Source organism: Brachyistius frenatus, unplaced genomic scaffold, assembly GCF_029030835.1.
Source record: "Brachyistius frenatus isolate BFR_SWC_R1_liver_20210118 unplaced genomic scaffold, ASM2903083v1 Contig_10, whole genome shotgun sequence".
Classification (NCBI taxonomy): Eukaryota; Metazoa; Chordata; class Actinopteri; family Embiotocidae; genus Brachyistius; species Brachyistius frenatus.
The window spans coordinates 436,227-452,628 of NW_027210609.1; the positions used below are offsets into that span (position 1 = coordinate 436,227).

Here is a 16,402-nt window from a genome sequence, read left to right on the forward strand (position 1 = left end):
TAATACAATCTCTTGCAAACTAAATGTTATTTTTACATATATATATATATATATATATATATATATACATACATACACACACACACACACACACACACACACACACACACACACACACACACACACACACACACACACACACACACACACACACACACACATATATGTGTATATATATACACACACACATATATATGTATATATATGTTGACTACATGTTAATGTAACAAAAAAAGACATAAGCAACATTTTAATGTAACCCCATCACCAAATACAACACATGTACAAATATGAGTTTTCTTTTTATCATATATTATCATATATGATTGTATATTTGATCAACTTTGCTGAGCATTTTAGGTATGTAAAGGGTCAGTTTAGTCTTTTTTTTTTTTTTTAAAGCAAACAAACCCTTTTCCTACTTTGAAGTATGTATTCATGCAGATAGCTATGGTTTAATTGAATTATTACTTATATAGTGGAACTTTTTGAATTGGTCAAATGAAGCATAGATGTAAACATAGAATACATTAAACATGCAATTAAAGTGAATAGAACAAATGCTAACGCCCACCCTTAAATCTGGACTATATGCAGCTTTTTTCATCCAACCAGGTGTTTACAGAGGTTTGTGATATCTGACACTTTTTGTACCCCCACAAAACCAAATCTATTTGCCTGGCTAAATACCACCAGGGATAAGTGGAAAATGTGTTTGTCTTGTTTGTCTTATAATCCTTATAATTGTGGTGAACTGCCCTTTCAATATTTCACAATAGTCAGACACCTTGGTTATTTGTGCCAATAGCATAAATAGATATATTTCATATAGCTTGTAATGAAAATGTTTCAATAGTGCGTATTAGAGTCCGCTGCACTGCTCTCGCAAGTCAAACCATTATACAAACATTGTTCAGATGTGCGACCAGTGCTCCTTGTTGTAGAAAATTATGACCACAGAATATTTAGTTACTGTAATACAAATCCATGTGATCCATCCATTAGTGTTGATTAAATGTCCCTGAAGACAATGGCTGAAGTATTACCTTAGCCATTCAGATATCTCAGATTTCCCCTGCTGACGAGACTACATGAGAATTAAAAACATATCCTGAAGTCTCAGCTCAGGGTTTCTTCAAACTACTTTCCAACCAAGACCCCAAAATAGATACTCATTTGGACTGATTAGCAATACATGACGAATAGACTATCTAAAGAAAGTAATACTATTTAAAGTAAAATAAAAGACTCAACAAAGACTTCCAGTTAGAACTGCCGTCTTAAAACCGCTACTGTCTTGTACAGTTACGTATTTATGTCCTTTTGATTTCAGATATGTGCAGCCATTCAATTCCATGTTCAAATTCTACGCATTATCACGCCACATAGTCATACTGTTTGAATGATCCCATTTCATGACATGTATCTGTTTTATCAGATCATTCTGTCAGCAAAGGTACAAGCAAGTGATTTGGAGCTTTTGCAAATTTTAGACCATACTCACCAGCTAGTAAAAGGAAGCCAAAATCAGCTTTAGTGCACAAAAGCTCAGTTGATGGCAAATCCAACACCAGCACACTGTACAAATATTAATTCATCTTCTTAAGAGATTTCACCATCAAATTAGTAACTATTTTATTTAACCTATAGTTCCGGACCTGTACATATAGATGTACGTCCGTTATATTCAAGCCCTTAACAAACGAGTTCACACAATGCCAATTAAACCTACCACCACCAGGTAAATCTCTCTATATTTCACAGTACACAGAGGTTTTAAATTGAGTGTCTGGGGAGACATTCCTGTGCTGGCCGGTTGAACTTTTTGCCTAATGGGCATGCTCTGCTGGTGCTCTGCTGGCAACGCATGCAAAGGCTGGAGCCAGCCAAGTCGGCTAACTTCTGGTTTAGTCCTATGCTAACTTGAATGGAGATTAAATAATTCCATCATGTGGCTTTTTTAAACTTTCTAAATGTTATCGGACCAAATTGATCAAATTCCCATGGGGAAATGAGTAATTTCGTGGGGGTTGTGATGCCTTTTATTTGATTTATCTACCATTTTTTCAGTCACAACAAAAGTGAAAAAGTAGGCTACAGTGGAGCTCATGACGCAAGCATGTGTTATAATTACTCTCACTACACTATAGGGAGACAAAAGGTCCACACCGTAGGTTTAATTAAATTGTGTTTTAAGGGAATAACAATATCGAGCATTTAGTGAACCAAACACAATTTAGCATTTCTTAAATTTCGTAAAACTGTCAAACTTTTGACTAAAATCTATGACCCATGTGTGTTAGCTTTGTCCAGAGATCATTATAAAAAGATAAAATTGGAAATGCAAGACATCTGAGTCCCTACAAAGTCTTATGATTGCTAATGAAATTGCAAAAATATTTTTATTACATTTAGATTTTTTAGATTAAAATTTATACTTTTAGAAAGTACTTGTATGATTAATTATGAATTTGTTACTTTTAATGAGTTCTACTTTATAGCATGAAGAAAGTTTTTGTAGAAAGCGTGAATAGTCATATTAGACATATTTTTGGGTAAGAAATAAAATTTTAGGTAATTTGAAGGAACATTTTAAGAGAACTGATGAGTTATTTTTACAGTGTGTGCTTTTGGAGTATTTTTGACCACGCCATGAGACAGCTCCTTATACAGATAACTTCTTCAGTACCACATCGCAATATGCATGTTTTTGATGCGACATTGCACCTCCATCTCAGCGCCACTATTCTTGTGTCTAAAACCAACATAAGTCTAATTATCCTATGAACACATCAACTCTGTTGCTTTATGTCATGCAGCCTAAAATGCATGACAGTAAATGAGAACACACTTTACTTGTTATGGGGGGGTATGGTAGGTAAACATCACAGTGTAAGTGCTGTGTTTATACTTTTATTAAATAGTAAAAAAAAATATAGACAAAAAAAATCTTCTGAATAGTCATAAAAAAAATAAATAAATAAAAAATCCCCCTGGAATCCTTCTCTGTGCTTGACTAACCATTCATCCCTCACCCTCATCCTTTTGTCTCAGAGAACGTAGGCCGCTTAGTCACGCCTGCCAAAAAGCTGGAGGAAACAATTCGCCTGGCGGAGTTAGTCATAGAGGTCCTCCAGCAGAACCAGGAACACCATGCGGAGGTGAGTGAGAACCCTCTCCTCCTCTGCACCTCAAAGCACTTTCCCTCTATACTCTCACTCTTATCTCACTCGCCCCACAGCAGCGAGTTAGTCTTATTATCAGTCCTCTATAAATAAAGCTGCTTTCATCTATGGGTAACTAAAATAAACCCTTTCAAAGATGAATTTAATTTTGGAAGGCTTTAATTGGTGTTCGACAGACCATGGCTACATGAAGTCACACCGCCATATTTGAGCGTAGATTGTAAATTAGAAAATAATACAATGTGTGCATCTCTTTCCTCAGATCACAGTTCTCAATGTTTCAATGTTAAATAAATCATTGAAAACATTGAAAAATTATAGTATTGTAGTCCAGACAGTCCAGTATAAACATTTGACAGTAAGATAAACAGAGGGTTAACTCATATTTTTCATGGCTTTAAGTTTCACCTTTGCCCCTAATAAAATAGCCAGTTTAACCAGTAGAAGAACTCAGACCTTTCACTAATAAAAAAAAAAAGTACCAATGCACCACTTAAGTCCTGCATAGGAGATCCTACGTTTGAAGACAAATATTGGCCAGATACACTTGAATTATGAACAGGAAAAAATCTTATTCAACAGAAAAGTGGCCCCTGTGATGAAAAATGATTAGATATTATTATTAGATAGTTAATACTAATGCATCTGAATCTATATCATGAGGTTAATAATAGTATAAATAAGAAAAAGCTAAATTGTGCTATACAGATTTGTGTTTATATTTTTGACATTTCTCCAATCAGCTTTTTTGTAAAATAATTCTTAACTTGTATCTCTTTTGGGCTTATTCAGCTATTTAAATGTAACTATCTGAGCAGCTGAGATGTGAAATCCTTCAAACACAAAGACAATATTATATATATATATATATTATATTATATATATATTATATTATATTATATATATATTATATATATATTATATTATATATTTATATTATATATTATATATATATTATATTATATATATTTTTATTAATATTATATATATGTTTTTTTTTTTTAAATATATATATTTCTGAGCCACATAGGTTGGAAAAAAATTAGTTTAATCTTGTAGTCGTCAAATTTATTTAGTGGAGTAAAAAGTATAATATTCCCCTGAAATGTAGCGGAGTAGATGCGTAAAGTAGCATAAAATGGAAATACTTGAGTACAGTACAAGTACTGTAGATTGCACTTGAGTATCGTACTTGACCAGAGGAAATGTACTTATTTCTTTTTAAAACCTATCAGCTATATTTGCTGCTATGAGCATAGAGCTGATAAAAAGCATGATGAACATGTGTAGCTGTGTAGATCTAAAGGTGATCCACTATGATCTTAGAATATGGAGATAAAGCAGATTTATTGTATCTCTCTGAATATGCTTGACAGGCGGCAGTCACAAGTTCTGGAGATCAATCGGTACAGTATTTTTATTTCTTTTTCCTCTTCAGCTCCCATCACGACCCCCTTGTATGGCATGTGCGCCACTATGGCAAGAGGCACGTTTCTAGGCAGAGAATGAACTCATAGGCACTGTAGCAACGGGTGGGTTTGTAGGAAAGTGAGCGCAAACTTGTTTAAAAATTAAAAAAAAAAAAACACTTTAGCTTGCACAACATAATTGTGATCATAAAGCATGTTCATCGGGCCATGAAGAGGTTTCCTTTCTCTCCAAGCATGCTGAACCAGTAAATTTCCTAAAGTATGCTCCATGTGAACCTTTGAAGTTTGATCCACCATAAACATTTGTTCCCCCTCCATCCAACTTATTAATTTCACAGTCCGCACTTGTTCAAGCATTACTTCTCCAGCTTCTCCTGTTCCATCCCTCTCTGCTATCTACTCTTAGTTTATAAACCCTATCAAAGAAATGCGTCAAAGATACATTACTGTTCTGTACATCTTCCTGTGTTCTCACTGTCATATGATCGGTGACTATCCAAGCAGGGGAAAGAGGTATGTAGTCAAGTCGAATGAGAAACTCCCATAATGCTCTGTGCATGTCCAGTAGATGAATCCACCTCTCCTTCCCCCTCAGCATCAGTACACTCCCTCGGGACTGGTCCCTTGACACGTTTGCACTGATAGAGTCTGTGGCTGAACACTAAGCCTGAGCTCTCAGGGTCCTGAATGTGTCCCTTAACTACTATCAAAGGTCAGAGGTCACTCCCCCTCGTGACCTTTGAGCATTTTCCCTTCCCTCACCTGTTGGAAACTTTTACCGTCCTCCCCTTTAACCGCTCAGAGTATCTCTCCTTGAATGTGATGGAGAAGAGCACTGTTTGCTGCCTGTCTCTAACATTAGAGCTTTTTATGTTTTGGGAGTGGACAGGTAAGTCAGCAGGTAAGTAAGCTGTTGACTGCCATTGTGGTGGTTGAATTAGGTGGGAAAGAATATTTTGAAAAAAAAGGTCAAATAAAGCATGCAGCCAAGATAAAGCTTCTTTACAGAAATTGCCAACACGTTAGTCTGAATGATGAGCAAATATGCCAAGCCAAGACTGCCAGCAAAGCAACTACTGTACTTCTGCTGTCATGCTGTCAGAGGATGAGGAAGTCCTGACCGTGCCAGAAAATGGTCAGCTGAATTTCAGAGAATTACTTAACTAATTGGAACAGACATATTCCAACACTAGAGATGCTGTGTGCTGCAGTCTTTGGTGTGCCTAGTCAAAGATGTGCATGAGTCACATTCACATCTTGTTGGGCTATGGGTTTGTTGGTGATGTGAATTGTGGACACCCCTCATCTCTTAGCTCGAGAGAAAAGCATGCAGGGAGATCCACGTTTGCATGAGAAAAAGCACCTTTGTCATGAAAATAAGAAGGCACGAACATGCAACTCTACTGTGCAAATCGTTTGCTAGCTATAAACTGGATTCATGACTAGTCCCACCTTTTGGTCCTAATTAACAAGAGCTGTGGATTTCATGTGATGGGAAACACAAGCACACCCGCAAACATACACACACAAACAAACATAGGCGTGATGGTGTGTAATTTTCTTTCTGTTTGAAAGGAAATACCCAGCAATTTCAGAATCTATATAAAACATGGAAAACTCACTCAAAATTCATGAACATGAATAAATATCTCCTAAAACAACAACAACAACAAAAAAGAATTCCTAAAACAACAAAAGAAATCAAACAAATACATAAAGGAATAGTTTAACGCTCTAGGAAATGCACTTATTCGCCCTCTTGCAGTGAGCTAGACGGGAAGATTGTTACCACTTTCTTCCTTTTTGTATATTAAACATGTGCCAGGACGTGGTTAGCCAAGATAAGCATAAAGATGGGAAATAGTGAGAAAGAGCTAGTCTCACAGCAAAATCTGCCTTCAACAGCACCCCTAAGGCTCACTAATTACTCCGCTCTATCTTGTTTGTTTAATATTGTGACGATTTCTTGTTTCGGCGTAGCCACTTCCATCATGATGACTGTAGTGACTACAGGAAGTCACTGCGCCTGCCCGAGAAAGACTTCGGAGGGATGGGCATTTCCAGCAAAAATACTATTCGATATTTGCTGGGAACTATTCGGCTAGTATTTTGCACCTTATTATTGATAAGTAACATAAAGGAGTTCCACATTGAACTGCTTGACTACTGTACATTTCTGCTGTTTGTTCTATAGCATCTGATATCACAGTGCCGCACACATTTTACCTGGTAGTAACGTGTTCTTTTCCTCCTCTTTTTTTATTGTTAAATGGATATTGGCAAACATATTTTAGGTGCAATACCACCACTGTCTGGCTGTAGTAACGGATTACTACCAGGCACTGGGGAAAACAAGGAAAATAAATGAAATTGGAATTGTTTATGCAACTTTTGTCTTATTTTTTCAATAGCATTCAGAAATTATAATATCCTGACAGTCTAACAGTTGAAGTACATCAGCCTTTAAAAATAAATAAATAAATAATGTATATATATATATATATATATATATATATATATATATATATATTAATGTGTAATTATACATTAAAGGTACTGGTCAGCATTTTTTTCTGTCCTTGCTCAGAGTCAGGCGAGCGGTTTCCCTTTGTCTTCATGCTAAACTAAGATTAGTTAGTTCTAGCTTCATATTATAAGAACGGGCATTAAAGTGGTATCAAGTATGGGCAAGAAAGCATAAGTACATTTCCCAAAATGTCAAATTATTATCTACACACAGGTCCTCCAGCAGTACACACAAACATGTAAAGACTACATCGATCCAGTGGCATTTCCTTTTAAGAACAATAAGCTTCGCTGTGTGTATTATTCCCTCATTTTCTCCTTATGGACTCTCATCTCTTAACAGGAGGCTTTGTTCACCTTTCTGCTTTCCCTCCTGCTGTGTTTCTAGGCGTTTGCATGGTGGACAGACCTCATGGTGGAACATGCAGAGAACTTCCTGGCCCTCTACGCCATAGACATGGATGCCGCACTGGAGATTCAGTCCCCCGAGAGCTGGGACAGCTTTCCTCTTTTCCAGCTGCTCAATGACTTCCTCCGGACAGATTGTAAGCTCACATTTATGTTATAATTGCTCTGGGTATTTTCATCCGTAATCTAAGATACTAATCTCTTTCTGCCACCGATTTTCCATAGATCATCTGTGCAATGGAAAGTTCCACAAACACCTTCAGGATCTGTATGCTCCTCTGGTGGTTAGATATGTGGATCTGATGGAGTCCTCCATCGCACAGTCAATTCACAAGGGCTTTGACAGAGAGTCCTGGGAGCCTGTAAAGTAAGGAGCCTCCCTCTTTATAGCTACGCTGTAGGATGGTTGGAGATGCAAGGCTTTCATATTCAGATGACAGACCGACTATGCGGAGGCTGAAAATCTGGGGGAGCAGCTATAATGTTCTCCCTGGCTTCCTGTAGGTTCACTTTTAAAGAATGAGCCAAGAGTGGGCTGAATAACCTATTTTTTCTGTGAAAGAAATAGGTTATTTATTCTGAAAATAGTCTTTGATTAATGTATGTGTCTTACCAATTTCTCTCTGACATATTGGGGTCAGGGCAACATGTAATCTTTCTGTTGTTTTCTTTTTGAACTAACCTTCATAATGTGTGCTTTGACATGTTACCAGAAACAAAATTTCAGATCCAGTCTGTTCTGTTGTTCCTATAATTTATATGTTGTGACTTTACCACATTTGCTTTTGCATTTTTTTAATTTTTTTTTATTGCAAAGATTAGATTTAAGATTTGTTGAGGTCAAAGTTTTTTTTTCTTGGTCTTTATTTCTGTTTATTATTTTCAGTATTAGTTTGCTTCTGCTGTCAACTGCATTTAATACAGTATATATGTGCATCCAACTCTCTTTTATCTGTAGGTATTTTTGTATAGTGTGCGTCTTTGACTATTAGCGTCTTTTTTGTGCGTTTCCTTTCTTCACCTATTTTCAGATTTTATTTTTATGATGAGTGTTACATGGCTTTCTGTAGCTCCCACAACACTGTTATGGATTATTTATTTATTTTTCTTTTTGTCTTGTCTTTTCTGCAGGAGTTTAACAAGTAATCTGCCCAATGTGAATCTACCAAATGTGAACCTCCAAATTCCCAAAGTACCAAATCTGCCAGTGCCAGTAGCAGGACTATCAGTTAACCTTCCACAAATGCCTAGCTTTTCTACCCCGTCATGGATGGCTGCTATATATGACTCTGAGTGTGTATTCAACTAGTTTACTTTAGATTCACTAAGCAAGCAGAGAATACCTTGGTATGAAGATGCCCTCAGACAAAGAAAATTCAAAATAAAATGTTTACAAAAAAGTTCAGCAAAATTGTTTCTGTATGGCTCTAAGTGGAAATCAAAATCGACAAAATCCAAATACACAAAGATCCTGTGATGTTTTTTTTTTTCTTTCATGTAAGTACTTTATGATGCTGTTCATGCTCATGCCAAGGTCACTCTGAGAGGTGTTAGAGTAGATGGGGTTCTGCTTTCTGAAATGAGAGGCTCAAACACTCTCATTTGTCTCAACATGCATGCTGTTGAGCTGCGGTGTGGAGATACAGGCCAAATACAAAACAATAAATATATATTGATACAGCTCCGGAGCTATTGGGGATTTACTGTGCAGAAAAAAAATAACAGTGTTCCCCATTTGAAAACATTTCCAAGTCAAGATTTACATTGTATGAAATAAGTATCTCCCCAGAGTTGTTTTCCATAGACATTTGGTTTAGTGATGCCTAGCATATCATAGATTGTACATGGCCGTAGGTATTATCTCTGACCTTGACCACCTGCTAGTAGTCTGATTGGGAGGGAAGACCAAATGGCTCAGATTGGAGATGATAATGTGGAGAGGCTTGGAGGCAAAAGCTTAAACTTCTCCCTTTCTAGTGAGCCTTTTCTCATTTTCAGGGCATCAAATACCACCTTTTTGTCAAAGCCGAGACATACGCACAAGATGTCCTTTCATGTCCACACCGTGACCACACTTAAAAAGTAACTTGCATGACGTACGTAATATCACTTATGTGAAATTACTTATTTGAACCCAAACAATGATCTTTTCCTAACCCTAGCCAGGTGTTTTTTGGTGCATAGACTCAAGGCGCCTTGTGCGTATCTCTTGAGATGCCAGCGGGCTTTGACAAAACATCAGTATTTGACTTCCTGGGATGATGACGAGTTGTTTTATCACCTTTCCTTCTCAACTCTACATGTTTCATGTAGCACTTTCCAATCAGCTCTACTCAGGTTGCCCCAAGAAGATCTGCATGGTTTGTTTGGTAATTCTTCCAGGGGCCCCACCAGCCTGGGGACATGGATGTTGAGAGAGGGCCTGTGATGTCAATTTTGAGATTCGACCGTAAATGCCTTTTTTTTTTTTTTTTTTTAACATGCCCTCCCTCACGTCTACCTTCCCTACTCCTTTGTCTTGACACAGTGTGATAAGCTGCTCTATCTGCAGTGACTTTACCTGCATGTGGCCTCACATACAAGTCAATAATCATACTCTAGAGCATGGTTATTGATTTGTTCCAGTAAACCCCACCCCGCTCCTTTTCACCCATACACTGATTGTCCAGAAACACATGTACAAATAAGAAATGAGATGGCCATTTGCATGGACCAGTCTGTGTATGGTCAAAGTAAAATATTTGACTGTGTTTAGGTGTAGAGGAGCAGCATCCTCCTCTGCACCTGCCACAATCCTCACCTTCTCCCACCCTTTGATCCCTTCTCTCCAGCAAAGTGACATTTGTCTTCTGACCTGTGTGCGTGTGTGTGTGTGTGTGTGTGTGTGTGGGTGGATGGCAGTAATGGCTCTGGGACGTCAGAGGACCTCTTCTGGAAGCTGGATGCCCTCCAGACCTTCATCAGGGACCTGCACTGGCCTGAGGATGAGTTTGCCAAACACCTTGAGAGTCGCATCCAGCTCATGTCGAGCAACATGATTGAGAACTGCGTCAAGCGGTGTGTGTTTGGGCTATTGAGTTCAAGACAGTTCAAGACATGTTGAGAGTGAACACTTAAACTGCATATTAATGTTACAGTGTGTGTAATATTTCACTTGCATTGCAGCACCAGGATGGCGTTTGAATCCAAGCTGACAAAGAGCAGTAAGTCCACAGATTTCCGCATTTCTCCAACATTATGCACCATGTTCAACGTGATGGTGGATGCCAAGGACCAATCAGCTAAATTGTGCGCTATGGAGATGGGTCAAGAGGTAAAAACTTCACCAGGGACAATCACTGCATGCTGGAAATTTACACCATGTGTTTTAAATCTCATGACATAAACGCTTTTGGATTTTTTTTGTTTTTGTTTATAGAAACAGTTCCACACCCAAATAGACGAACTGATTGAGGAGACTGTGAAGGACATGATCCAGCTTCTCGTTGCAAAGGTGCGACTTTGTCATTGATGTAAAAAAATGCTAAAGAAAAAGGAAACAAAAATTGTAACTTATGTCAAATCATGATTGTTAAATTGTTGATTCCTCCTCTTTTATTTGTTTCCCAGTTTGTTGCCATTCTGGAAGGAGTGTTGGCCAAGATTTCCAGATACGATGAAGGCACTCTCTTCTCCTCATTCCTCTCCTTCACGGTGAGATGAAGCTTCTCTTTCTTTAGTGTCCTTGAACTGACTATAACACTTGCATGTTGTTAATAAATATATATATGTAATATATACATTATGAACACATAGTCAGGACCTTCCAGCGTCTCTCAAAAAATGATACACAGAAACTCAGCGTCTTTAGTTGCAGAGAACTAAAGGACAAAGCAGAGTTTTTATTTTTTATAGTCAGACCTCTACAAAGTCTTAAAAACCCAAACACCTTAAACGCAAAACCTCATGTTGACTTTTAAAAACCTATTCACATCAGGCTTCTTAACCCGATATGAACAAACACCTACCGTTTCTAAAGAAATATGACATAAGGCATATGATGTCAAACACATATTAGGTTGAAATGAAAGTCAGAAGTCTTCAAGGTTTAGCTAAAAATACACAAGTGTTGTCTCTTAACCCTCGTGTTGTCCTTGGATCAAAATGACCCGCAGCTGTGTTCAACCAAGTGCTATTTTATTTTCATATTTTTTTGGGATCATTGGTGACAAGGAGGCTGTGAGGGTTTATTTAAAGAATGATGACCAATGATCCCAAAAAAATGTAGAAATAAAATAGAACTTGGTTGAACACAGCTGTGGGTCATTTTGACCCGAGGACAACACGAGGGTTAAAATGAGTAAATAGAAGCAATTAATCAACATTTGAAGAAATTATTATCTATAAGCTTACAACTGAGTTTACTTACAATACTGTTTCTTTAGAACAATTCAGTGATTTTAATGGATTGAAAAACTGTTGGGTACCTTAAGCTGGTATTTTCCTGAAAGCACTGGAATAATTTTTTTTCGGTAATCTTTTGGGTTAACTGTGCCATCAAGATATTAGATTGTTATTTTGCACAACGGATTAAAAAAACAACAACAATTTTTCAATACATTAGGGGCTCTCTAATATACCATTTGAGAATCTTATTTTGTTTTATTGAATAAAGAGGAGGATGTGTTGTAAAACATACTCAGGCCGTATAATGCTGATGATAATTGTAATTTTCTCATAAACTCCCAGCCTGTTTGACAGTTTCATTCTGATTTCAGGTGAAAGCTGCCTCAAAATATGTGGATGTACCTGTAAGTTAAAAAATATGCTACTTTTCTGTTTGTTTGTGTGTTTACTGCTGAACAAAATACTGTCAATCATCAAGTGTCTTTTTTTTTGTAATTGGTGATATAGCTAGTGTTCAGTCCTCTTGACCCGGCTCTGTCCCTGTGTTTACAGAAACCTGGAATGGACGTAGCCGATGGCTATGTGACCTTTGTCCGACACTCTCAGGATATGCTTCGTGATAAGGTCAATGAGGAGGTGTATATAGAAAGGTTATTTGATGTAAGTAAGATGCCGTCTCCTCCTCACAAGAAGGGAGGGGCCTTCCAAAATGTGGCAAAACAACAGGGCAGAGAGGGATAAGTCCCATTTTGAAACCAGGAAATGTACTTCAGCCTGGCAGAAGAGGCTTTTCTGATCCTCTACCCATCTCGACTTTTCTCTTTCTGTCTGTCTTTCCTCTCTCTGAATCTTAGCTGCCCTCTGCATTCTGGTGTGCATTGACACAGTGCTTTTGGGCCTTTGTGTGTTAGAAAAGGAAACTTTTATTTACAAAGAGTCCATAAAAGCATTCCTAAAAAAAAAAAAAAAAAAAAAAGGATTATCTGAAGCAGTGCTCTCTGTGGAAAGAACAGAACTGTCCATAGTGATCATATGGTAGGTCACCTACTTATGTTTTATAGATCACCACTGTATTCTGCTGTCAGATACTTTCCACACAAAGCATGTCAGCCTCCTGAATAGATGACACTCAGCCCTCCTGGCCTCAGTCCACAGTGACACAACAATGCAGTTCCTATGATGCACTGCTGGATGGGCCTGGGTCACACAGTGATGTCAAACTCAGAGGCTGACATGTCATTTATACCCATCTTCTGTCACAACAGTGGTTCCCAACCTGGGGTCAAGACCTTTCCTGAGGGTCCCAAGATAAATGTGAAGGGTCATGATGGAGATAAACAAAAAACAAAAGAAGAAAAAAGTATTCCTGCTCACCTTTCACAACTATTTTGCACACTTTTTGTGCGAAGTACATCTTGAGCATCCTGTTTCCTCAGTTAGACAGAAGTACGTACTTATATCATAATCAAGTGAACCACTATCTAAACATCGTCACCATATGCATCATTTTATAATATGGAAGTGAAAGACAACTAAGTAGTAACACAAATTAAAGGTCCCATATTTCCAGTATTTTAGATATCTAAGATATTTTTGTGGTTTTCGGTACCAAAAAACATCTCAATGTAGTTTTATACTTATCATAAGCTTCTCTCTAAAGCTTTTTGAATAACAGGATGCATTTTGTCTGTACCTTCAAGGCGTATTGATATCAGTGAACCTCTCCTCTGATTGGCTGACTTTTTTGTGATATACGCCTAGGCCAACCACAGGTTCTCTTTCTGTAGCCTGCTGGCTCCGCAACAGAATTAATGATTTGTTTTCTTTCACGTAAAAACTTATGACATGAGCACGATCCAAGTGGCACAGCAGCTGAATATGGGCTGTGTGCATTTCCATGTGGACTGAGCATTTAAAAAATGTATAGTATTTATTGATATAGCACTTAACTGCTATATAATTAAAAGGAAATGTGAATTTATACAATATGGGACCTTTAAACAAAATATAATATACTGTTTAATTAAAAAGTTTGCTTTTATAAATGGATTTTGAAAACTAAAATAAAGACAATAAATTGAATAGAAAGGAAAAAGCAGGGGAAAGTAGGCGACCACATTGTAAGTAGTGTGATCAAGTGTATGTTTACCTTATTAATAATTCATAGTTTGTTGTATATTTAAATAAGGTAAATCAGAATCAGAAAGCCTTTATTGTCATTGTAGGCTCTTGCATACAATGGAATTAGGAGTGCTACTCATTTTGGTACATAGAAACACAGAACACAGGACAAACAACAAACAGTCTTTAAAATAAATATATAAATATGCTAATAAAATGAGTGCAATCTGCTAGACACAGATTTGGAAATGAGACCAAGAGCACAAAACAATGCACCAAACCAGACAGCGAAAACCCGCTGCACTCATGTGCGCTGCCATCTTGGATCTCATACATAAAGCTGTATCAAACACAATTATAGTCCTAAATAATAGCACAAAAAGGCCTCCTTGCTTTTCTGTGACTCGTTTTTCCTTAGTTTTAGCTTGTTCTACCACAAGAAGTCATGAGGAATGACTTCCACCTGCTCGGAGGAGGTTTACATTTTCAATCTCGTCTTTATATACTGTTGCTATTTTGTACAGGGAAGCCCATTTGTACACAGTAATAGAAAACTCCCACACTTTAAGCTGAGCGACAGCTTACCAACAGCAGATCCCACAGCCTCCATGGCTTTGAAATTTAAAATGAACCCGTTTGAGAAGGAAAACTAAAATGTTCCACCTTGTGAGTCACAGGTAGAGCATGACTTGGCTGAGAAGAGTCAAAAGTCAAAGAGTTGGGAACCAGTGTGTTAGAGGGTGAAGAGAGCACTGTCTTAACAAACATAATCCTAACAGGATACATTGAGATAAATGTGTCCTCCATGTGTGATTTGAACGACACATAATGCTGTGACGTGTGTGCTTCATGTCATTCAGAAGCTATTTCTACAGACCTGTGTGTCTAGACAGGTGTGTGCTGGCTTTATGTGTTTGAAAGATTCTCAGTTCTTTCTGTGAGGCAGTGACGTGAAGTTTTTTATGTCTGACAAGCACGCAGACGTTTCCCTTTGGTTTTTCTATTTTTGTGTTGGCTGTAGAAACAGGATTCACATATATATGATCATTTTTTTTGTTTTGGCGTGAGGAGTGATGCTGTCGTGAAGTGGGTCTGTTTTTGTCTTTGAGGTCCACACTGGCTCCCCTGTCTCCTTGTGTGTTGTCAGTTTTTCTAATGTTGAGTTTTACCCCTCGTGTCTTCTGTGTGGCCCCGAAATCCTACTCTGCACTGTCGTGTTAAATGAAAGAATTTCCAAGCTATGAATGTTTCAGTTTTAGCTTTTTAAACTATACGTTAATCCAAGGTTGTCAATGTTTTTCTCTTTCATTTGAATGCATTTCCATCCATTCATTTGCATGCATGTGAAAATCGTTCCTAGATGCTGCACAGGCTCTACTTTATCTCTCTTTCTTTCACTAATTTATTTCAATCCTTTATAATCTCCTCTTTTCTGATTAACACCATTCCTGCTGCCTCAACTATTCAAAAAGTGGCACTTATCTCTAGTGTTGCGTTGCGTTGTTTTATCACATTATGTTGGTTGGCATGGTTTTAGAGTCAAATAATCTTCCTGTGTACATCTTCTAGCATGACCCTCCTTCTCAGAGTTCTGCCTCATTTGCACATAGAGCAGTCTTCCTCAGCACGTACTCAGCCTCTCACCCACCTGCGAGGTCTGCATGCGCTGCACGCTCAACTCGACTGTGAAGTGGACAGGCATCTGCATATCGGGCCTCAAGTTCAAACTTCTCAACCATTCACCTAATCCTGATCTAAATAAACTTCAACCACAGACTAAATCTCAACGGCCAAACAAATGAACTCCTCACACTTCTAATTCGGGCTTCATAAACCTTTTCTGCGTTCCTGCCTACTCACAAGTTTAAAGTTGACTTCTTTTCTCGGAGGTATATCAACCGTTCCTACTAGATGTGTGTGCTGTTCTCTTGTAACTTTAATCGTGCAGTCAGGGAAACTACGACCCAAAGCAAACCAGAGAAAAGGTACAAGAAAATGGCACCACTGCTCTCTGCCTGCTAACCATTTACTCACTCTCATTCTGTTTTTCTTTTGCTAATGAACTCGTCTTAAATCTATAATTTCAATTCCCCACAGTAGTTTTACTGTACAACAACAGTGTAGGGTATTTGAAATGCAGCTCAGCATTTCCACGTTAATAATTAAAAATCCAGGCTGATGAGTGATTGCCTTCAATAATTGATGGGCCATGAAGCTTTTTCAAAATACTGACTTTTTAGTAGTGCAAAAGTTAATTGCAATTCAAAACAGATCAATATTTTAATACTTTGACTTTATTTTAATAATACCATTAAGTAGCTGCAGTATCAGTGCATATCAGTAAAT

The 16,402-nt window shown here is 37.7% G+C and overlaps 2 protein-coding genes across 15 annotated transcripts in view; both read left to right on the plus strand.

Moving 5' to 3' along the window:
• The window catches only part of LOC138616434 (sodium- and chloride-dependent GABA transporter 2-like), a 318,896-nt gene that overhangs the window by 115,645 nt on the left and 186,849 nt on the right, over positions 1 to 16,402 (plus strand). The window lies entirely within an intron of this gene.
• The window catches only part of cadpsb (Ca2+-dependent activator protein for secretion b), a 66,767-nt gene that overhangs the window by 47,525 nt on the left and 2,840 nt on the right, over positions 1 to 16,402 (plus strand). For 5 of the 14 annotated variants that reach the window (XM_069690682.1, XM_069690668.1, XM_069690671.1 and 2 more), the window contains 11 exons: positions 3,055 to 3,161; positions 4,562 to 4,591; positions 7,530 to 7,686; positions 7,775 to 7,916; positions 8,681 to 8,842; positions 10,451 to 10,606; positions 10,715 to 10,862; positions 10,968 to 11,042; positions 11,159 to 11,242; positions 12,307 to 12,339; positions 12,488 to 12,595. In XM_069690682.1, the coding sequence (XP_069546783.1) occupies positions 3,055 to 3,161; positions 4,562 to 4,591; positions 7,530 to 7,686; positions 7,775 to 7,916; positions 8,681 to 8,842; positions 10,451 to 10,606; positions 10,715 to 10,862; positions 10,968 to 11,042; positions 11,159 to 11,242; positions 12,307 to 12,339; positions 12,488 to 12,595 (1,202 nt within the window). The remainder of the gene's footprint in view (positions 1 to 3,054; positions 3,162 to 4,561; positions 4,592 to 7,529; positions 7,687 to 7,774; positions 7,917 to 8,680; positions 8,843 to 10,450; positions 10,607 to 10,714; positions 10,863 to 10,967; positions 11,043 to 11,158; positions 11,243 to 12,306; positions 12,340 to 12,487; positions 12,596 to 16,402) is intronic. The other 9 variants (XM_069690670.1, XM_069690673.1, XM_069690676.1 and 6 more) reach the window with 3 other exon arrangements.